The 24,526-nt window shown below is 47.1% G+C and overlaps 1 protein-coding gene across 3 annotated transcripts in view; it reads left to right on the top strand.

Annotated features, from left to right (window-relative positions):
- LOC125452291 (probable methyltransferase-like protein 24) overlaps positions 1-24,526 on the top strand; it is an 88,553-nt gene that overhangs the window by 49,250 nt on the left and 14,777 nt on the right. For all 3 annotated transcript variants that reach the window (XM_048530524.2, XM_048530525.2, XM_048530527.2), the window contains one exon: positions 6,152-6,380. In XM_048530524.2, the coding sequence (XP_048386481.1) occupies positions 6,152-6,380 (229 nt within the window). The remainder of the gene's footprint in view (positions 1-6,151; positions 6,381-24,526) is intronic.

The raw sequence follows: 24,526 nt of genomic DNA on the forward strand, positions 1-24,526 counted from the left end.
GGAAAGTGTAAGGAAAATCCTTTTGAATGAGATCAGTCATGACCTAACAGAGCAGGCTTGATGGGCTGAATGGCCTGTTCCAGCACCGAGGTTCCATTTGCTTCTTTCTCTTGGGGATTCAGTGTAGTTCCAGCAATGGCCACCACTGGAACCAGGTGCTGCTGGGATTGCATCCGAATAGTCGATGGATGTGGGGCAGCAGGTATCAGTGGGGTAACAAGGTGTAGAGGTGGGGGAACACAGCAGGCCTGACAGCCTCACAGGAGCAGAAAAGCTGACATTTCGGGTCTGGACCCTTCTTCAGAAATGGGAGAGGGGAAGGGGTCTCTGAAATAAATAGAGGTGGGGGGTGCGGATGGAAGGTGGGTAAAGGAGCAGATAGGCGGAGAGGAGACGGATAGAGCAAGGAAGCCGGGATGAGGCTGGCAGGTAGGAAGTGGGAGTGGGGGTTGGTCAGTGAGTTGGGAGGAGGGGATAAGTGGGAGAGAAGACAAGCAGGTCAAGGAGGCGGGGGCGAGATGGGCTGGCCTTGGGATGAGGTCAGCGGTGGGGAGATTTTGAAGCTTGTGAAGTCGACATTGAGACCATTGGGCTGCAGGGTTCCCAGACCAAATATGAGGTGCTGTTCCTGCAACCTTCAGGTGGCATCATTGTGGCACTGCAGGAGGCCCAGGATGGACATGTCGTCTAAGGAGTGGGAGGGGGCGTTGAAGTGGTTCGCGACTGAGATGTGATGCAGTTTGTCGCGAGCCGAGCAGCGGTGTTCCACAAAGCAGTCTCCAAGCCTTCACTTGGTCTCCCCGATATAGAGGAGACCACATCAGGAACCACAGATACAATAGACCACATTAGCAGATGTGCAGGTGAACAGCTGTTTGATGTAGAAGGTTTTCTTGGGACCTGGGATAGGGGTGAGGGGTGGGGGTGTAGGGGCAGGTGTAGCACTTTCTGCGGTTGTAGGGAAAAGTGCTGGGTGTCGTGGGGCTGGTGGGGAGTGTGGAGCAGACGAGGAAGTTGTGGAGAGAGTGGTCCCTCCAGAAGGCAGATAAGGGTGGGGAGGGAAATATACCATTAGTAATGGGGTCAGATTGCAGAAATGGTAGAGAATGATGCATTAATTGGCTGGTGGGGAGGGAAATGTTACTCTCCTGCCCCTGAAATGACTGGAGGGGTTAGAGTCACACCATTTCAGGGGAGATTTAAGGTCAAACCAAAATGATGAAATACATTGGTTGAGTAAGTAAAGAGAACCCAGTGTAATAATATATCAGTAACCATTCAATGCAAAATCAAAGTGATTGGTGAGAGAAACTACAGAGAGATGCGGAAACAGTTTTTCACAGAGTGAGGGCTAGACTTTGCAGGGTGCCATGGTCCTGCTTTTCCTCACGTCATCTCAAAATATTCCATCAACCTGGCCCTGTACATCTGGACCTGGGACTGAGGGTGGCACCTGAAGGTGTAAACTGCAGGACTGGTCAGCTGGGCAGAACTTGGCTAATAGCACTCAGCATGGCAAAATGTGAGGTAATGTACTTGGGGAGGGCCAACAAGATAAGGGATCACACTATAAATGGCAGGATCCTGGAAAGTACTAAATTCAGAGCGACATAGGTGTACAGACCCACATACCTCCAATGGCAGTAGGGGAGACAGATAAGATGGTTAGGAGGACATATAGAATACTTACCTTTATCAGGCAAAGCATAGAATACAAGAGTACGGGAAGTTATGCTGGAACTGTATAACATGCTGACTCGGAGCCCTGTGTGCAGATCTGGTCACTGCATTTATAGGAGGGATATGATAGCACTGGCAAGGGTGCAGAGGAGATTTGCCTGGATGCTGTCAGCACTGGAGGGTCTGAGAAACAGGGAAAAGCTGGTGTGGTTTTCCTTGGAGCAGCATAGTTTGAGAAGGGACCTGATGGAGGTCTGTAAGATTGTGGGGAGTGCACACATGGTGGATAGGAGGGTTAGTAATAGAGGGCTCAATAACCTGGGGACATGAGTTTAAGGAAAGAGTTCGAAGGCTAAAAGGGAAGATGAGGAGATATATTTTTCACCCAAAAGGTGGTAGAAGTCCAGAACTCACTACCTGAAAGCGTGGTTGAGTCAGAAGCTCTTGTAACGTTTAATCAGTGTTTAGATGTTCATGTGCATTGCCATAGCCTCCAAGATTCTGAGTCAAAAGTTTGAAAATGGGATTGGTGTGTAAGCTGGCTGGTTTGGACACAGTGGCAGAATGACCTCCATCTGTGCTGTACATGCCTAAGAGTCTATTTCTGCATTTTTGGTGCTTCATCTTTGATTCAATTTTCCAGGAAATCCCTGTTGGAATGAAATGACTTTTTACCTGACATTCCCCCCACCCAACTCCTGCACAGAAATTTGACCCAAAGTGTGGCTCCTTCCCGTCCCCCTGTCACACAAACAGCATCAATCCCGCGTGTCGTTTCCTCCCCATCCCCCTTCCTTGTACTGCAGCTAAATTCCTAGACACTAGTTCTCCTGCAATAATAACACTCAGTGATTTGTGTTTGCTGTGGAAAACATTTGACCTTCAGCACAGGGTGAGGCCAGTCTGAAATGCTCAGTTATTTTCCGAGATTTCGGATAAACTAACTTGACTGAGGTTGGGTGCTCCAAAGGACAGGAAGCAGTGATAAGCAAAATGCAATAAATCTGCAGATGGAATTTTTTTTTGATTCCATCTTAGATTTAAACTCAGGGAGGACTACTCTCAGTACAACACCCTTTCTGAACATGAAAAATGTAAATGAACTGGCACCGAGCTGCACAGTGCTGGACGCCACCGAGGTTGAAAGCAAATGGATCAGCTGGATTGGGAAGGAGAGGGCACAGTGACAGCAACACAGTCTGGATTTCAGCCAAAAAATAAAGGAGCAGAATTAGGCCAATCAGCCCATCGAGTCTGCTCTGCCATTCGATCATGTCTGATATGTTTCTGAGCCCCACCTCCTGCCTTTCCCCTGTAACCTTTGATCCCCTTACTAGCCCAGAACCTACCTAGCTCTGCCTTTAGCGCACTCAATGACTTGACCTCTTGCTTTCTGCAACAATGAGTTCCACAGAGTCACCAGCCTCTGGTGGAAGAAATTCTTCCTCATCTCAGTTCCAAAGGGTCATCCCTTCACTATGAGGCTTTTCCCTCAGGTTTTAGCTTGTCCTGCGCGTGGAAACTACTTCTCTGTTTTCACCCTATCCACGTCTCTCACAGTGCTGTAAATTTCAGTCACTTCCCGCCTCAAACTCCGTGAAGTACACACCCAGCATTCTCAACCACTCCTCATATGACAAGCCCTTCATTCTTGAGATCATTCTTTTAAACCTCCTCTCAACCCCCTCCAATGCCAGCACATCCTTCCTTAGATACAGAGCCCAAAACTGCTGACGATATTCCAGCTTTGTTCTGACCAGAGCCTTATAAAGCCTCAGCTGTACATTCCTGCTCTTGTCCTCTTGAAATGAATGCTAATATTGCATTTTTCTTCCTAATTGCCAGCTGAACCTGCATGTTAGCCTTAATACAATCCTGAACTAGGACTCCCAAGTCCCTTTGTGCTTCAGATTTCTGATGCCTTTCCCCATTTAGAAAACAGACCATGGTTCTATTCTTCTTACCAAAGTGCATGACCTCACACTTTCCCACATTGCATTCCAACTGCCATTTCGTTGCCCACTCCCCTAACCTGTCCAAGCCATTCTGCAGCCTCCCCATCTCTTCAACATAACCTTTCCCCACCTATCTTTGTGTCACCTGCAAACTTAGCGACAATTCCCTCAGTTCCTTTGTCCAGATTGTAAATGTATAACATGCATAGGTTGTGGTCCCAACACTGACCCCTGCGGAACTTTACTAGTCACTGGTTGCCGTTTTGAAAAAGACCCCTGTATCCCCACTTTCTGCCTTTTACCTGTCAGCCAATCCTCTCTCCACGCCAGTACCTTGCCCCTAACACCATGGGCTCTTATCTTATTTAGCAGCTTCCTATGTGGCACCGTGTCAAAGGCCTTCCTGATTTTCAAATTGATCATATCCAGTGGCTCTCCTTTGTCTAACTTGCTTGTTACCTCCTCAAAGATTTGTCAGGTATGCCCGCCTCGTGACAAAACTCTGCTGACTCAGCCCTATTTCACCATGCACTTCCAAGTATGCTGCAATCCGATCTTTAATAGGGACTCATCAACAATTGAGTTCAGGCTAACTGGTCAATAGTTTTCTATCTTCTGCCTCCCACCCTTCCTAAACAGGGGTGTTACATTAGCCATTTTCCAGTCCTCTGGGATACTCCCTGACTCCAGTGATTCCTAAATGATCACCATCGATGCATCTACAATCTCCTTCAGAACTCTGGGGCATAGTCCATCTGGTCCAGGCGATTTATCCACCGTCAGCCCTTTCAGCTTCCTCAGCACCTTCTCCTTAGTGATGGCCGCTACACTCATCTCTGCACCACCACCCCCACCCCCACCTCACCAAATCTCTTGAAGTTCTGCTATGCTGCTGGCGTCTTGCACTGAGAAAACTGACGTAAAGTACCTATTCAGTACCTCAGCTGTTTCTTTGTTCCCCTTTACAATTTCTCAAGTCTCGTTCTCCAGTCGTCCAATGCCCACTCTTGCTGCTTTCTTACCTTTTATATATCTTCAAAAAAAACCTCTTGCAAACTAATTAGCTTGTTTACCTTTATATTTCATCTTCTCCATATATTGCTTTTTTAGGTATTAGTTGTTGGTGTTTAAAGGCTTCCCAGGGCTATGGCTTCCCACTAATTTTCTCCAACTTGTCTGCTCTTTCTTTTGCTTTTGTGGTGTCCCTAAGGTCCCCTTTCAGTCATGATTGCCTTGTCCTGTCCTTAATATATAGCCAATCCCACCATCCTGTCACAGCTGCCTCTTTTCTGACTCTTAAAGCATTCCTCTTTGACTCAGCTTTTGATTACTGCCAATGCCTCCTTCTTGTATTTAGTCTCATTTTAGATTTTATTTGATCTCACAAAAATCAAAGTCGTTTATTTATAAGGGCCCCATCCATTACAGGGTGTGTTTGTTAATTAAATATTACAATCAGTTCCTACATGTTAAACAGCCTTGGAGGGAGGGCCTGATTTCTCAGATAGGAGCAGTCAGCGGTTTAATGTCTTTTGCTGCCCTTTTAGAGAAATGAAATCATTACCAGCTGCTTTCCACAGCTTCATTCAGAAAAACAGCTTTCTCTTCCCACTTTCTTTCACTGAGCCGCTGAATGACCACTGTTTTGTCGGAGCTGGGACGGGACCCTGCAAACAAATCCACAGATTTACCGAGTAAATGTGATGCTGACAGAAACACATAGAGACCATTCAGCCCTTCCTTCAACCCATTCTGTTCAATTATTTTTGACATTTACCTTGTCTCTATTTACCAGAGAACGTTGGAGAAACTCTGTTGGCCTGGCTGTGGCTATGGAGATAGACAAACAGAGCTAATGTTTCAAGCCCAGTTTGATGTCTTCCCCCAAGGATGGTGGAGTCAACATCAATGAATAGTTAAGGCAGAGCTAGATAGCACTTTGCCTGATATGTGAGTCACCAAGGATGGGGGTCAGTGAAAATGTGGAGTTGGGACCATATTCAGATCAGTCAAAGCCGCACTGAATGGTCAAGCAGGCTTGACGGGCTGAATGGTCTTCTCTTGTTTCTCATTTTTACGTTGCCCATTGGCACCTTTCACGTCCCACCAGAGAAAACTGTCAGGGTTTAAAGTCTTATCCAAAAGGTAGCACCCCTAACAGCACAGTACTCCCTTAATAACTGCACTCCAGTGGCAACATGTTGGTGTCTCCAGAGGGAGGTGTGGAACCTGAGAGGGACAGGAAATATATCTTGAATATTGGAAATCATTTCTATTATGCAACGGTCATGTTTTTAGATAGTGTTGAGCCAAACCAAACTAGAATTCAGTTCTGGTGTTTTTATGTCCGCAGTTCACCGTGTTTAATAACAGCTGTGATACCTCAGCTGCAGGGAAAGGGTTTTAGTGAATCGTTGGACAGATTTGCTTACTTGAAATTTTGATTTAATGCAATAGTTACTGCGTAGTATTATTCCAGACACATGACTTCTTCAACTCTTCACCTTCTGTCATAGACTAGGGAGTGAAGACAAACGTTTTGAAGTGGAAATGGCCAAAGCTGGATGTGAGGTTCACTATTTTGATCCAAGTATCAACGAGGCCCACATTCAGAAGAGTGCAGGTCACTGGTACCATCGCATGGCAATCGACTGGAGAGACCCCAACCCAGCTGTCATCGCCCAGAAACAGCACAGAACTACCAAAAGGTTGGCCACTATAATGAGCGAATTTGGTCACAGGAAGGTGAGTCTTACTGTTCACTGAATAGGAGAAAGCTCCTTTCCTTGTGTTTTTGATCATTCTTAGGCCACCTCTGGGTTACGAATAGATTCCATTTCTGAATACATTCATAAGTTGAAGCGTACGCACGTACAATACAAAATAGCTCTTTGTAAGTATGAGAAAACATTCGTATATTGAATTCTTAGAACTAATATTAATATGGGATCTTGCTCGTAACTATGAGTGTTCTTAAGTCAGCAGTTTCTAAATCAGGGAACCTCCCCCCCGCCCCACCCACCCCACCCCAGTATACTTATTTATTTTTATTTGCAAAACTGTGACTAAAACTGGAGCCGTATCTTCTGCTCCTACTCAGGTGGCAGGTTTGGGAGTAGGAAGGGAATGTCGTTAGGCAGGGTCTGAAGAAGAGTCATTAGATTTGAAACATTAACTTGGTTTCTTTCTCCACAATGGCAGCAGACCCTTGGAGTTTTTCCTGCACTTTCTCGTTTTAATGTCAGATTTTTGACCTGTGCTGCAATTTGTTTGTATTGGTTACGCAGAGACACCTTCTGTCCTCCACCAGGATGAAAATCTGGTCAGGAAGGTAAGGGAGGCCAATATGTGGCCAATTCAGGCCTGAATGAAGATAGGCCCTTACTATCACTGATGATGCTGTAAATATAATGAAAGTTTTATAGTGAAGGCTATGGCACCATTGCATGGCAATCAACTGGAGAGACACCAAACCAATTGTCATCGCGCAGAAACAGCTCAGAACTACCAAAGATTAGCACCAAGATGGCGGCTGTACTAAAACATGGAAATATTCTGGGGCCAATCCCTAATGACCTTGGCCATTTTAACCCCAGGGCTTGTTTAAATGTCACTGTTTTCTTTTTGTTCTTTCCCAGGGCGTGGGCATTACTGCCTTAGGTAGCATTTGTTGCTCATTATTAATTGCCCTTGAACTGGGTGGCTTTCCAAGACTATTTCAGAGGGCAGTTAACAATGATCTATGTTGCTGTGGGTCTGGAGTCACATAGAATCCAGACAGGGTAAAGGCAGGGGATTGCCCTCCCAAAGGGCATCCTCAATTAATTTTTAATGACTGTTTCCATAGCTGCAGTCTTTCAATTCCAGATTTGATTGAATTTAAACTCCAATGATTTCCTGAGGTTGGGTTTGCACCCATGCCGTTGAGCACTAGCCATGGGCTTCTGGATTACCAGTGACATCATCACTGCATCATCATTTTCTCCTTAAGCTGTGACAGTTTTTGTTATTGGTTCAGTAATATCCTTTAGGAAAGGGAATCTACTGGTCCTGCCTACATGTAACTCCAGGCCCACAGCAATGTGGTTGACTCTTAGCTGTCCCTTCAATAGGCCTAGCAAGCCTGTAATGAGAGGACAATCCTATGAGGATAGACCAGACTAGGCTTGTTGCCATTGGCACTTAGGAAAATGAGGTGTTATTTGACTAAAGTGTATTAGATTCTGACTGAACTTAATAAGGTGGAGGTGGAAAGAATCATGTGGGTGAACCTAGAACTAGGGGGTGCTGGTTTAAAAATAGAGGCTGCTCTTTTCGACTGGAGAGTTAGTTTCTATCAGGAGGTGGTGTGACTTTGGAACTCACTGTCCCAGAACATGGCAGAGGTGGAGCCACTGAATATTATTTTTAGAGAAGGATTCCTTTAAGGCAGGGGAATCGAAGATAATATGGATTTCAAAATGAATGAGCCACGATTTTATGGAAGGGCAGAGCAGGCTCGTGGGGCTGAATGGCCTACTTCAGTTCCTATTTTGTGTGTTCTTAGTTCAAGAGTAATTCAGGGCATGCAACAAATGGTGACATTGTCAGCAACACCCAGGTTCAACGTGAGAATAGATTGAAAATGAAATTGGAAATTTTGAACGATCAGAGTATTTTGAGAGAAAATAGCAGTGTTACTGTTATATTAATATCTGCCTGGAGACAACAAACATTCTCACAGTTTTGGTGCCTGCACTGATTGCAAACATATGCAGTATTATTTTGATTAAGAGGCCAACACATGATTTAGCTGGTGATATGTCCTTAGGCACTAGCTGGTTGTATTTGGAAACAGATGGGTTTGAGCTGGGGAAAGACATTTTCATGAGATCAGAGAAAGTGAATGTCAGTTACGTCACCTGACATTCGTCCCTGTGGAGGAACGTGGTCAGAAACACTGGGTAAATGGTGTCAACACTGTTTATTTACTTCCTCTAGATTCCACTGTACAGCGGGCCGACTCCTGGGAGTCAGGTGAAATATCCTTCTTTTAGTGAGTACCATTAAGGGAATGAAAGTCTTACCGTTTCAAAGTGTTGACAACCCAGGCCAAGTTTGGCACAGCCTGGTGCAGACCAAAGCTCTTGCTGTTGTGGAAAAGTGTCCCTCACCGAACCATTTTCTCCATTCCCTGCACCAACGTTCCTGTGATCTGCAATTAGTGCTGGAGCAGAGGCAGTTTCATATTCTGGGTCACTGCCCATAAATACTGCATTTGGGCCCTTGCAATCTCATATGACATAGGAGCCCATATGGTTAGTAGACAGAGGAGACTTCTGTCTCAGTTGTATGAACTGATTTTGACATCTGAAATAAAGAATAATCAACTCATTACACTGCCCCATTCCCTAGGTGTCAATTCACCACAAAAGTACCAGAGATAATGGGAACTGCAGATGCTGGAGATTCCAAGATAATAAAATGTGAGGCTGGATGAACACAGCAGGCCAAGCAGCATCTCAGGAGCACAAAAGCTGACGTTTCGGGCCTAGACCCTTCATCAGAGAGGGGGATGGGGGGAGGGAACTGGAATAAATAGGGAGAGAGGGGGAGGCAGACCGAAGATGGAGAGTAAAGAAGATAGGTGGAGAAGGTGTGGGTGGGGAGGTAGGGAGGGGATAGGTCAGTCCAGGGAAGACGGACAGGTCAAGGAGGTGGGATGAGGTTAGTAGGTAGCTGGGGGTGCGGCTTGGGGTGGGAGGAAGGGATGGGTGAGAGGAAGAACCGGTTAGGGAGGCAGAGACAGGTTGGACTGGTTTTGGGATGCAGTGGGTGGGGGGGAAGAGCTGGGCTGGTTGTGTGGTGCAGTGGGGGGAGGGGATGAACTGGGCTGGTTTAGGGATGCAGTGGGGGAAGGGGAGATTTTGAAACTGGTGAAGTCCACATTGATACCATATGGCTGCAGGGTTCCCAGGCGGAATATGAGTTGCTGTTCCTGCAACCTTCGGGTGGCATCATTGTGGCAGTGCAGGAGGCCCATGATGGACATGTCATCAAGAGAATGGGAGGGGGAGTGGAAATGGTTTGCGACTGGGAGGTGCAGTTGTTTGTTGCGAACTGAGCGGAGGTGTTCTGCAAAGCGGTCCCCAAGCCTCCGCTTGGTTTCCCCAATGTAGAGAAAGCCGCACCGGGTACAGTGGATGCAGTATACCACATTGGCAGATGTGCAGGTGAACCTCTGCTTAATGTGGAATGTCATCTTGGGGCCTGGGATGGGGGTGAGGGAGGAGGTGTGGGGACAAGTGTAGCATTTCCTGCGGTTGCAGGGGAAGGTGCCGGGTGTGGTGGGGTTGGAGGGCAGTGTGGAGCGAACAAGGGAGTCACGGAGAGAGTGGTCTCTCCGGAAAGCAGACAGGGGTGGGGATGGAAAAATGTCTTGGGTGGTGGGGTCGGATTGTAAATGGCGGAAGTGTCGGAGGATAATGCGTTGTATCCGGAGGTTGGTAGGGTGGTGTGTGAGAACGAGGGGGATCCTCTTGGGGCGGTTGTGGCGGGGGCGGGGTGTGAGGGATGTCTCGCGGGAAATGCGGGAGACGCGGTCAAGGGCGTTCTCAATCACCGTGGGGGGGAAGTTGCGGTCCTTAAAGAACTTGGACATCTGGGATGTGCGGGAGTGGAATGTCTTATCGTGGGAGCAGATGCGGCGGAGGCGGAGGAATTAGGAATAGGGGATGGAATTTTTGCAGGAGGGTGGGTGGGAGGAGGTGTATTCTAGGTAGCTGTGGGAGTCGGTGGGCTTGAAATGGACATCAGTTACAAGCTGGTTGCCTGAGATGGAGACTGAGAGGTCCAGGAAGGTGAGGGATGTGCTGGAGATGGCCCAGGTGAACTGAAGGTTGGGGTGGAAGGTGTTGGTGAAGTGGATGAACTGTTCGAGCTCCTCTGGGGAGCAAGAGGCGGCGCCGATACAGTCATCAATGTACCGGAGGAAGAGGTGGGGTTTGGGGCCTGTGTAGGTGCGGAAGATGGACTGTTCCACGTAACCTACAAAGAGGCAGGCATAGCTGGGGCCCATGCGGGTGCCCATGGCCACCCCCTTAGTCTGTAGGAAGTGGGAGGAGTCAAAAGAGAAGTTGTTGAGTGTGAGGACGAGTTCCGCTAGGCGGATGAGAGTGTCGGTGGAGGGGGCCTGGTCGGGCCTGCGGGACAGGAAGAAGCGGAGGGCCTTGAGGCCATCTCCATGCGGAATGCAGGTGTACAGGGACTGGACGTCCATGGTGAATATGAGGTGTTGGGGGCCAGGGAATTGGAAGTCCTGGAGGAGGTGGAGGGCGTGGGTGGTGTCACGGACATAGGTGGGGAGTTCCTGGACCAAGGGGGCGAAAATGGAGTCCAGATAGGTGGAGATGAGTTCGGTGGGGCAGGAGCAGGCTGAGACGATGGGTCGACCAGGGCAGGCAGGTTTGTGGATTTTGGGAAGGAGATAGAAACGGGCCGTGCGGGGTTGGGGAACAATGAGGTTGGAGGCTGTGGGTGGGAGGTCCCCTGAGGTGATGAGGTCATGAATGGCGTTGGAGATGATGGTTTGGTGCTCGGGTGTGGGGTCATGATCGAGGAGGCGGTAGGAGGTGGTGTCGGAGAGTTGGCGTCTGGCCTCGGCGATGTAGAGGTCAGTACGCCATACTACCACTGCGCCACCCTTGTCTGCGGGTTTGAACCCCGCCCACGGCCGACGGAACCCCGCCCACAGCCGACGACATCATCGCTCCGCCCACAACCTCCACAGCCTGCAACCCCAGAGGAGACAGCCACCCTGAGCCCTGCCGAATCTTCACCATCCCCCCAGACCTCCCACTGACTGAGGACGAACGGTCAGTCCTGAGCAAGGGGCTCACCTTTGTCCCCCTACAACCACACATCAACGAATACCAGTCACGGTCGGACACAGAGCAGTTTTTCCGCCGTCTTCGCCTGCATGCCTACTTCTTCAACCGGGAACCCAACCCTCCTTCCACTGACCCTTTCACCCGCTTCCAACACAAGTCCTCCTCCTGGACACCACCCCCAGGCCTCCTACCCTCCCTCGACCTCTTCATCTCCAACTGCCGTCGAGACATTAACCGCCTCAACCTCTCCACCCCTCTCACCCACTCCAACCTCTCCCCCGCAGAACGGGCAGCCCTCCGCTCCCTCCGCTCCAACCCCAACCTCACCATCAAACCCGCAGACAAGGGTGGCGCAGTGGTAGTATGGCGTACTGACCTCTACATCGCCGAGGCCAGACGCCAACTCTCCGACACCACCTCCTACCGCCTCCTCGATCATGACCCCACACCCGAGCACCAAACCATCATCTCCAACGCCATTCATGACCTCATCACCTCAGGGGACCTCCCACCCACAGCCTCCAACCTCATTGTTCCCCAACCCCGCACGGCCCGTTTCTATCTCCTTCCCAAAATCCACAAACCTGCCTGCCCTGGTCGACCCATCGTCTCAGCCTGCTCCTGCCCCACCGAACTCATCTCCACCTATCTGGACTCCATTTTCGCCCCCTTGGTCCAGGAACTCCCCACCTATGTCCGTGACACCACCCACGCCCTCCACCTCCTCCAGGACTTCCAATTCCCTGGCCCCCAACACCTCATATTCACCATGGACGTCCAGTCCCTGTACACCTGCATTCCGCATGGAGATGGCCTCAAGGCCCTCCGCTTCTTCCTGTCCCGCAGGCCCGACCAGGCCCCCTCCACCGACACTCTCATCCGCCTAGCGGAACTCGTCCTCACACTCAACAACTTCTCTTTTGACTCCTCCCACTTCCTACAGACTAAGGGGGTGGCCATGGGCACCCGCATGGGCCCCAGCTATGCCTGCCTCTTTGTAGGTTACGTGGAACAGTCCATCTTCCGCACCTACACAGGCCCCAAACCCCACCTCTTCCTCCGGTACATTGATGACTGTATCGGCGCCGCCTCTTGCTCCCCAGAGGAGCTCGAACAGTTCATCCACTTCACCAACACCTTCCACCCCAACCTTCAGTTCACCTGGGCCATCTCCAGCACATCCCTCACCTTCCTGGACCTCTCAGTCTCCATCTCAGGCAACCAGCTTGTAACTGATGTCCATTTCAAGCCCACCGACTCCCACAGCTACCTAGAATACACCTCCTCCCACCCACCCTCCTGCAAAAATTCCATCCCCTATTCCCAATTCCTCCGCCTCCGCCGCATCTGCTCCCACGATAAGACATTCCACTCCCGCACATCCCAGATGTCCAAGTTCTTTAAGGACCGCAACTTCCCCCCCACGGTGATTGAGAACGCCCTTGACCGCGTCTCCCGCATTTCCCGCGAGACATCCCTCACACCCCGCCCCCGCCACAACCGCCCCAAGAGGATCCCCCTCGTTCTCACACACCACCCTACCAACCTCCGGATACAACGCATTATCCTCCGACACTTCCGCCATTTACAATCCGACCCCACCACCCAAGACATTTTTCCATCCCCACCCCTGTCTGCTTTCCGGAGAGACCACTCTCTCCGTGACTCCCTTGTTCGCTCCACACTGCCCTCCAACCCCACCACACCCGGCACCTTCCCCTGCAACCGCAGGAAATGCTACACTTGTCCCCACACCTCCTCCCTCACCCCCATCCCAGGCCCCAAGATGACATTCCACATTAAGCAGAGGTTCACCTGCACATCTGCCAATGTGGTATACTGCATCCACTGTACCCGGTGCGGCTTTCTCTACATTGGGGAAACCAAGCGGAGGCTTGGGGACCGCTTTGCAGAACACCTCCGCTCAGTTCGCAACAAACAACTGCACCTCCCAGTCGCAAACCATTTCCACTCCCCCTCCCATTCTCTTGATGACATGTCCATCATGGGCCTCCTGCACTGCCACAATGATGCCACCCGAAGGTTGCAGGAACAGCAACTCATATTCCGCCTGGGAACCCTGCAGCCATATGGTATCAATGTGGACTTCACCAGTTTCAAAATCTCCCCTTCCCCCACTGCATCCCTAAACCAGCCCAGTTCATCCCCTCCCCCCACTGCACCACACAACCAGCCCAGCTCTTCCCCCCCACCCACTGCATCCCAAAACCAGTCCAACCTGTCTCTGCCTCCCTAACCGGTTCTTCCTCTCACCCATCCCTTCCTCCCACCCCAAGCCGCACCCCCAGCTACCTACTAACCTCATCCCACCTCCTTGACCTGTCCGTCTTCCCTGGACTGACCTATCCCCTCCCTACCTCCCCACCCACACCTTCTCCACCTATCTTCTTTACTCTCCATCTTCGGTCCGCCTCCCCCTCTCTCCCTATTTATTCCAGTTCCCTCCCCCCATCCCCCTCTCTGATGAAGGGTCTAGGCCCGAAACGTCAGCTTTTGTGCTCCTGAGATGCTGCTTGGCCTGCTGTGTTCATCCAGCCTCACATTTTATTATCACCACAAAAGTACTATTGGTTTTTATTATTAAGATTTCCACAATAAAATAGTATAATATGTTTTCTTACTAACATCTGTGCAGAGGACAGCTGGGATCACACATGACCTTTGAAGCTTTCAGCCAAGAAATGTTATTGCTGTACACAAACTCCCTGTGCTTGTAACATCCTGTGAAGATGCCACTCTGTATTTACAGCATGTTGTTTTTCCAATACTAAAGGATGTAAGTGTTTGGTAAACTCTTATAGGAAGGTTTCTGAACACTGATTGCAAACAATGTAACAAGCTCAAGCTTTGAGTTCCTGGGGATCATGCTGAATCATGAATTATCATGTCCATTAAAGCAGAGGCGTTAAAGAAATCGGTGTTGCTAGAAAGGCAAATGTTTCATCCCTAAGTGCCCTTGAAATGAGTGGCGCACTGAGCTATTTTGTACAGCTGTGGATCTGGAGTCGTACACAGAGGTCTACTACATAGCAAACGATCCTTTGGCCCATCGAGTCTATACCAGTTTAAACCACTACCTAACTATTCTACTGCCACTTTCCAGCACTTGGCCCAGAGCCTCGTAGGTCTTGGCATTGCAAGTGGCGATGACTCAAAGAGTCTGCAGACGGATATAGACAGGTTAAGTGAGTGGGTAAAAATATGCCATATAGAATATAACATGGGAAATGAGAGATTATGCACTTTGGCAGGAAGAATAGAGCAGCTGAATATTATTCAAATGTAAAAAGACTGCAGAAAGCTACAGAACAAAGAGATGCGGGAGTCATCATCCACAAATTATAAAAAGCTGGTTCCCAGGTTCAGCAGGTAACAGGGAAGGCAAAAGGAATGTTGGCCTTTACTTCAAAGGGAATGGAGTATAGAAACAAAGAAACAAAGAAACCTACAGCTCAGGGACAGGCCCTTCGGCCCTCCAAGCCTGCACCGATCAAGATCCACTGTCTAACCTGTCATCTATTTTCTAACAGTCTGTGTCCATTTGCTCCCCGCCCATCCATGTACCTGTCCAAATATATCTTAAAAGACGATAACTTGTCTGCGTCTACCACCTCCGCTGGCAACGCGTTCCAGGCGCCCACCGCCCTCTGTGTAAAGAACTTTCCACGCATATCTCCCTTAAACTTTCCTCCTCTTACTTTGAACTCATGACCCCTAGTAATTGAGTCCCCCACTCTGGGAAAAAGCTTTTTGCTATCCACCCTGTCTATACCCCTCACGATTTTGTAGACCTCAATCAGGTCTCCCCTCAATCTCAGTCTTTCTAATGAAAATTATCCTAATCTACTCAACCTTTCTTCATAGCTAGCACCCTCCATACTAGGCAACATCCTGGTGAACCTCCTCTGCACTCTCACCAAAGCATCCACATTCTTTTGGTAATGTGGCAACCAGAACTGTACACAGTACTCCAAATGTGGCCAAACCAAAGTCCTATACAACTGCAACATGACCTGCCAACTCTTGTACTCAATACCCCGCCCAATGAAGGAAAGCATGCCATATGTCTTCTTGACCACCCTATTGACCTGCGTTGTCACCTTCAGGGAACAATGGACCTGGACACCCAGATCTCTCTGTTCATCACTTTTCTCTAGGACTTTTCCATTTACTGTATAGTTCGCCCTTGAATTTGATCTTCCAAAATGCATCACCTCGCATTTTCCCAGATTGAACTCCATCTGCCATTTATCTGCCCAACTCTCCAGTCTATCTGTATTCTGCTGTAAGAAGTGGGAGGGTTTGCTAAAACTCGGTCTAACCTGGGAACGTGGCATGTTGCCTTCCCTCAAGGACATTGATAAACATTATAAATCAATTATAGCTCTATTGTTAAGCATGTACCCAAATCATCTTCATCACCTTTTCATCCTAGTCTTTCACTGTTCTTCTTCTGTTACTCTCATCCTCATGTTCTGCTTTTTTAGCTGTCTTTCTTTTCCTTGATTCTGTTCTGAGATCATGATGACAGCTGAACAAAACACTTTGAACTTTGAATTGTACATTTCTTATGTTGCTGAAACCAGAAAGATAGTGGCAGTGCTACAGCGCTGAAAGGAACAAAAACTAAAACCTGCATTTCAGTAGCGCCATTCATAATCTCAGCACATTTGAAGTGCTTTAAGGTACTTACCTATTTCTGAAGTGTAGTCCCTTTTTTATTTCAAAAATATACCCTATTCTTAAAACAAAAGATATATGTAATCACGAAAGCAGTTTGGTTCTGTACAGTGGCATATGAAGAAGACAAACAAATATTGGAGATGGACTCTATCCAACAAACAAACCCAAGGCGTTTCTTACTTATGCAAAATTATGTTTACATATATTTACCTCCAGCCGAAGGACAGTGGTCTTTCCCCACTGTGCCTTGGCAGGCAGCTGCCCCAAGCTTTAGTGTGCCCCTCAGCACGTAGATCTGGGCCTTGGACTGTGCCAGTCTGTAACACTCAGTCACGATCAACTCCTTGTTCTGGAAGACCAACAAGTTTCAGGCAGACCAAAGAGCATGTTTCAGCAAATCGATGGCTGTCCACGCACCTCCAATCGACGCTTGCCTTGTTGTGTGCCCCAGGAAACAGACTGTACAGCATAGAGTCCTGTGTCACAGAACTGCTTGGGATGAACCTCGACACAAAGTAATGCATCTCTCTCCAGACTATTTCTGAAGTGCAGTCACTGTTGTAGAAACCTGATCACCAGTGTGTGTGCAGCAACCTCTCACTAAAAGCAACACAGTAACGTCCAGAAAAATCTAGTTTTGTGATGTTGGGAGCTGAATGAATACTAGTCAGGCTGCTTGGGGTGACTCCACTGTTGTTTTTCAGAATAGATCCTTCAACTATTATCCACAGGAGAGGGCAACATTTCGAATAAAAACACCTCCAACAGGCAGCATGTCAGTATAGATTTTCTGCTTGAGTGTCGAGCCTTCAATCTGAGGAGTAAGATGTCACAAGCAGAGTCACTGCTGTTGCTGGATCCCTCATGCCTCACTTGTTGAACAACTCTCTCAAAGTTTCAAAGGGCAGATGTAATGGGCTCCATCAGCTGGTAATCCAGGCGCTGCTCTTGGAGGTGCCGAACAGACATCTTTCATGCATTTTCATTATCTGGCCAGATATTTTCCCTTAAAGCTTTGCCCTGTTAAATAGCTCACCTTTAATTCTGAGTCTGTTAATTACAAATGGCTACTGCACACTCAAATAAGAATTTAGTTTGATGGCAGTTTATAAGTTAACCAACATAGAAGGATTATTTTGGAGAAGGAATTCTATGTAAAGGCACATACGTAAAAAGATCAATTCAATGTTTTATCATTAAACTAAAATATAAAAGGAATAACTACAGTAAAGGTATAAATCAAGCTCTGTTTAATCTGTTTCCTTGTAGACCAACCTATTACCATTGTAAGCCATTGTATCTGAATTAATATTTCAGAAATAGAATGTACACTGGAAATGGAAAGACTTGCAGGGTTGTGAGGAGAGAGTAGGAGAACGTGTCTAATTACAAGAAAAACTTGTATACTACACACGCTGGCATGTGTTGCTCATTCTATGCTGTATGCGTATATGATTCCTGCCTCGCTCTATGAACTCATTCTAATTGTTGAAACGGCCAAAAGAAAGCCAAATGTTGGTTTACATCACCCTGGAGGAATGTACGTTATGTGGGTGCCACAGTAAGAGCTGGCTTGCATTTATTGAATGCAAATTATTTCACTTGCTATGCCGCAGGAGAAACAATCCAGCGCTGTAGCTGTAGTTTGGTGTGTTTTTATGAATTGAACAGTTGATAGCATGACTGTCACCATGGAGACAGGAGTACAACCATAGGAAATGATGGACGGGCAAAGACCACCTGGCCACTGAGGCTGTCATGTGTTGCCACCATGAACATTACAATCCTCAAAGCCTTCCCATGCACGAGCTCTCCCTGGAGTAGTTACAAAAAAATCGAGAATGTGCTTTAGGACAATCGAGTGCGATATCTGTAAATTCCCCTCAAGAGCCTTAATGTTGATTGAAATGAGATCCAAGAGACCACAGTTCCCATGAGGCATGTTAGATGAACCAGTTTGTAAGCTGGGACTCCAGGTACACTGAGAAACTTGCCTGGCTCACAATTAGGATTGAAAGTTTCAATGACTTGTACTCATTGCACGAGCTAGCCTTACAGACTGACATCATTTGCTGTACAGAGAAAATACTCTCAATACTTTACATGCATCTCCTGGTTCTCCCTAACTTATCGACCCAGACTCAGTCTAGTCCATCTGTTCACCTAGAACTTTTTCCTAATAACTCTCCAGTATATTCTTCCGTAAGGTGGATTGACTTTTATTAATTGAGGATATTAAGGGATATGAATCAGCTCTGTGTAAATGGAATCGAGGTACAGATCAGCCATGATCTAATTGAAAGGTGGGACAAGCTGCATTGCCTGTGTCTGTTCTGATGGTACAACAGTCCTTTTTCCAAACTTTTGAGATGGTCTGGTGAAGGTGTGACAGAGTTAAACTCCTGGCCATACAAGTCACAGTCTCAAGATGATTTTCTTGATTGTTGCTTACAGAAAAAGCCATTTACAGATAGATGTCTGTTTTTCCATGTTATGTGACAAACTAGGGACTGCTTGGTCTGGCTACAATTGAATGTTGGCACAGAACGCTGAGGAGGAAATAAAAACATTGTGCTCATTGCAAAGCTGTGGCTTGGTTTACATTCTCTGTGATGAGAAACTGAACTCTGATTGGCTGGCAGGGAAGAAGTGATTCAGTTACATCAGGTTCTGACCAAAACTGGGTTTCTTGAAAAGGATGGAGCCTCAGCCTGAGACTCCAGTCACTCTGTTTGGATGGCTGATCCTACATTCACTGGAAGGCACAAGCAGTTACAAGCACAAAACTGTGGTGATTGTGGCCATTGCAATTTAAGACCTAGTTGAGTTCTTTTGCTCCCGATTTCTTTCAATTCCTTTGGCGTAGATCTTCCACAGCAGATTTGTAGCTCTTTGGGAGATTCTGTCCAAATGTGCAGTTGGCATAGATGATCCCATTCTTGCATTGGCTCTCGGAAAGGCTCATGTCCGACTCATTTATTATTTCATGCCCTGCAGATTTTTTCTTTCTCCTTGCTGGATTATAATTATCCAATTTACTTTCAATGTTTATGACTAGGCAATGCATTTCAGGTCACTGGAATTTGCTGGCTAAGGTAACGGTTCTGTTCCTCTCCCTCTTGCCCCTCCAGGTTCTTTGATGGCTGGTCTGCCTATCAGTGGGAGCATATCTAAACCATTTTCTTTGGCCAATTACATCAAATCCAGCAGAGTCTATCTGTCACCCAAATAATGAGGGTGTGCAGACTGGTTTCTGTGGCCCTTGTGCTGAATCAGGTTTTCTCTTTCTCTTAATTTTGTTTGTGGGGGTCAGTGACTGAACCAGCATTTATTGCCCATCTCTAATCGCCAAGAGGGCAGTTCAGATTCAACCACATTGCTGTGAGTCTGGAGTCACATGGAGGCCAGACCAGGTAAGGATGGCAGTTTCCTTCCCTAAAGGACTTTAATAAAGCAGATTTTAAGATTTTTATTTTGTTTTGAAAAAAGAACACAATCACTTGCTACGGGAATGGGAGAGGTTTGAACCCACAGCCCAAGTTTCCTGTTTGCTGGTTTTGTTACCTTACCCCTACCTCCCCATACTTGCTTGTGTAAAATCTGAGTTCTCTGAAGTGATGAAATGAAAGAAAAACTTCCATTCCTAAAAGTGCTTCATGTGACTTCAGAATGTCATCAAGCATTTCACAGCCAATGTGTTATTTTTAAAGCAAAGTCACAGGGTTGTAATCCAGGCAACGTGTGCACAGCAAGTCCCATAAAGCAGCAATGAAATAAAGGGCAGTGAGTTTTAGTGATGCTGATTGTGGGATAATTGTGGCCAGGGGACTTGTAAAATTCCCTTGCTGTTCCCACTTCAATGCCGTGGACTCTTCTACATCTGCTTTAATGGGCAGAAAGGGATTCAATTTTATATCTCATCGAAAGGACAGAATGTACAACAGCACAGCAGAGGTATTGTACTGGAGACCCAGAGGGAGGATTACAAGCATGACCATCAGACTCTGAGTCAGCCAGGTCTGACGCTGTATGCTGTGACTGGGCAGTACCTCGGCGAGTTATTGAACTGAAACACCCATTTTATACCCAGGCAACAACTCCATGTGTGGGTAAAACATGTCAACTTTAATGTTGTGAGTGAATGATCTGGACCAACACCACTTGTAGAACATTTGAAATGACTGGAGCTGGATGTACAAAACTGTGGTGATTGCGGGCCATTGCGTTTTAAGACCCAGTTGAGATTTTTTTCCCCCTGATTTCTTTCAATTCCTTTGGCGTAGATCTTCCACAGCAGAATTATAGGGAGATTCTGTCCAAATGTGCAGGTGGCATAGATGAAAGAATTTTGCTAAAAGAATGATAGAAATCTACAGCAGAGGGAGGCTGTTTAATCTGTTAATCCTGTGGTACTCACTGAAGGAGTTGTTCTGCAGATCTCAATCACTGAGGAAGAGTCGTGTCAGACTCAAAACATTAACTGTGTTTTCTTCCTCCACAGCTGCTGCCAGACCTGCTGATTTTCTCCAGCATTCTCTGTGTTTCTTTCAGATTTCCAGCATCTGCAGCCTTTTTGATTTTAATCTCACTTTCCTGTTCTATGTCCATTGCCATTCATTTGTCCTAAATTGCAAAACCACTGTCCAATCTTTCTCCCACATCTGTTTGTGGTCAGGCATTCTGCTGAGCTTTTCTGAGTCTGTATGTTGGTATTGTCTGACAAGAACAGTTTGGGATTGGGATTTCCCGTATTCCAAATGGCTGTTACAGCTCATATGTGCTCTGGCCAGTTTGGCTGTTGTCGGACACTGTACTATGTGGCCTTGCACTGCAGGAGAAGTCACTCTCACATCTGCAGCAGGAGACTTGACTTCACCAGAGCCAGGGCTTACCCATTCCCCATCTCACTGAACCCAGTCTGTTTCCAGGCATCAGGCCTATCTTGCATGTATAGAACAGATGCCAGCACTTTAATTAGGTGTCATTGGGACTCCTCACATGCATGTAGCAACTTAGCCAATACAACTGGCTACAGAACCTTTTTGTCTCCCAAAACTAATTTCTTAAAATTTGACTTAAACAGTTCATTGGCCTCCTTATGCAAAATGGGCCTTTAAGTTTGAAATTTTCCCACAGCTCCCACGGCCCATAGTCAGCTCAATATCAAGATGAGGACACACTGGCGCCCTTGTATCCAGCTTTGCTGAGGGAGTGATGGAAAATGTATTGTACAAGGTCATTTCCTCTTAATCTCATTGTTATAGAGATAGTGACCCTAACTGTACAGGACAGGGAGACTAATGCCAGCAAGACTAATCTAATAAACAAGGCAACACATTTTCCACTGAATCTTTGAAAAACAACCTAGTATGATGTTCCTAAGAAGTAAATGTTTAATCAAAGTTGTTTGACAGCACATCTCATTTTGAAGCTGCACCAACACAATCATTATCCTGTTATCATTCTGCAGACGTACAAAATGTACATCTCCAGGAGCTGGAGAGGGGCAATTACTGAGAGAGTATTTTTGAAGCTGTCGGATTGATGTTAAAATAACATTGGTGTGGATGTTTTGGAACCTGGACAGGGTTTACCCCAAGACAGAAATCTGCGGAGTGTAAACAGAGCGTTTTGTTCTCGCAAAACCCTCAGTCCTGTGAACTTGCTGGGACTGGCAGCTCTAGGCCTTTTCACAATCTGCCCCCATATGGTAGCTGCACATTACCATCTGCTGGAGCGCGGTGCTGACAGGTATCACCCAGTGCCCGGTGAGGAAGTCAGATGCAGCAATGTCAATCGCCACAATTCCGCGTCACTTCTCTTCCCTCAGCACACATGGCTGAGCAAGCTCACCCACTACCCTCCTCCTTCCCCATGGCACCAGTGTTGTTCACAGTATCTTACAAGGTGGGGGGGTGTTCAAGATTGTACACCATGTTACTTAGTGAAAGACATTGGTGAACTCTCTGTCAGTCTCTCAGCCTTCAATGGCAATAGAAATCTAGAGGGATGCAAGACAGTCTATTCACTGCTAAACAAAAAAAAAGAAAGATCTACAGATGCTGAAAATCTAAAAGAAAAACAGAAATTGCTGAGGAAACTCAGAAGGTCAGTCAATTATTGACTACTCCCCATGTTGAATGACTGCACAGTGAGGTCTACACCATGATGTCTGTGTTGTCTGTTTGTTTGAGGAATTTAAAATTAATCCCATTTCCCTGCTCTCTCTCCAGTATCTTTGTACCAGATATTTCCTGCTTTTCCCTCAAAGGTGGAAATGAATTTTGTAAGAATCTCTTGGAATCATTATTTTAACTATCATCATGGGACATAGATATGAATAACTTGGGTATAGAATGTTGAGCTGACAAAGCTTGGATCCAGGGCTTCCTGCTTCGTAGGTAATGTTCTATTTCCAAAGGCCATGATTACTTTATTCTTCACCTGAATACCTTATGGTCTCAGTATGACTGCTACCCCAATTCCTTCTTCAAGATCTTACTGCAAACCATCTTGCTTTGATCTTTCTTTGCAATTATTTACAGGCTGAAGTAATCCATATGCATTTTTAATCACTTTGTCAATTTACTTATGCAGACACCAAAGTCTAACTGGTTATTTGCATTTGACAAAATTGCGCCATTTAATGCCCAGTTTTCATTTACCAAAGTCCTCTGAATGTGCACGTCTTTACATTTATCCACATTGAATTACATCTGGCATGCTTCTAACCCATTTCACCATCCTGACTATGTCACCTTGTCATGTGCGACTCTCAGTTACCCAGTTTTACAGAACTTGAACTCAGTGAGCAGAGAGATACAAGGTCAAAACTTGCCGTCCTTCACCCATCAGGATAAATGCAAGAAAGTCACAAATCAAGCGATCACATCAACTTGTATAGGAGGAGGGAAGAGTGCTGATTGGTTGATTTGCTGCCTTTGATTGGCAATATCTGTGCTGACTGGCTTATTCTGCTCCTCTTTATGCAGCTGTGATACAACAGGAGTCCCCGGGTCCTACTGTAGTAATACTGCATTATCCAGTCAGGATTGAAACATTGCCATCAAAGTCTCTGCTGTTCTGACCTGTGTTTCTTTCGGCAAACTAGGATACCTCGCATCTGGACCAAGTGACTTTCCAACTTTAAGTAATGTATTACTCTTGGATATGTCTTCCCTGTTTCAGCCCGGCTGTAATTTATCTCTCTTCTTTCAGGAAGACTCGTACAATGTAGCTCATCCTAAACACCTTAGCAGTGTTCTTTACCTCCATGTGGGGATTGTCCTTATGTCATCATTCTCAGCTTTAGGATTTAATTTAATTTACTGGCTAATATTTTCCCATAGCCTCTTGCTGCCTTTCACATTTACATGTTCGATTCCACCTTGTATCTTCCCTTACCTTAGGTGTATAACAGTCATTTTGACCTTATCTGGGGAAGCAGCAGCGAAATGTAACACAAATGGAACAGAATCCTGTGCCCTGTAAAAATGATTTGTGATCAGAACTGTTTCTGGGCCTTGATTCACCTCCGCTCCCTCCTTCTCAACTAGCTGTTGGGGCACCAACCTCAGAGATCCTCAGAAAAATGCCAGCTCAGGCTCTGCTGCTCAAATCAGGCTGGCAAGAGATTACCTGAGGCCACGCACAGAGTCATAGGGGCCGGCAGCCCCAGCAGGGCAGTCATTGCATTGCTGCTGTGGGATGGCAACTCAAGGGCACCTCCACCTCAACATCCCCAGTGCAAGATAGTTACTTTAGAACAGTAAAGGACAGGCACAGCTGCTCAGTGGGGGAGAGCCTGCCAGTGCGGTGGGCAGTGGGAGCTCCCCCAATACAGAGGGCAGTGGGAGCCCCCCAATACAGAGGCGAATGGGAGGAGACCACAATGGCAGCAGGCAGTGGGGAGTTATTAAGCATAAGACGACCACCACCCCCTCCATGACAGCTGCCAACAAAACAGCCCCAGTGGCTGTCTGTGCCAATCAGTCCATAAATATTATTGATGCAGATTAAGTGTCTGTCATTGCCAGGACAGGTCAACTCTGCCCATGCTGATCACACTGGCTCACTGACCCAATCCTTCCTTCAGAGTGGGACCAGGAAGGTTCGACTAATCATACGCCAGTGATAAGGAACAGATTGGAGCTCATACAGTAGATTAGATTCCCTACAGTGTGGAAACAGGCCCTTCGGCCCAACAAGTGACACTGCCTCTTGAAGCATCCCACCCAGATTCATTCCCCTATAACCCACACACCCATGAACACCACGGGCAACTTATCATGGCCGATCCACCGAGCCTGCACATCTTTG

Source organism: Stegostoma tigrinum, chromosome 4 (genome assembly GCF_030684315.1).
Source record: "Stegostoma tigrinum isolate sSteTig4 chromosome 4, sSteTig4.hap1, whole genome shotgun sequence".
Taxonomy (NCBI): Eukaryota; Metazoa; Chordata; class Chondrichthyes; order Orectolobiformes; family Stegostomatidae; genus Stegostoma; species Stegostoma tigrinum.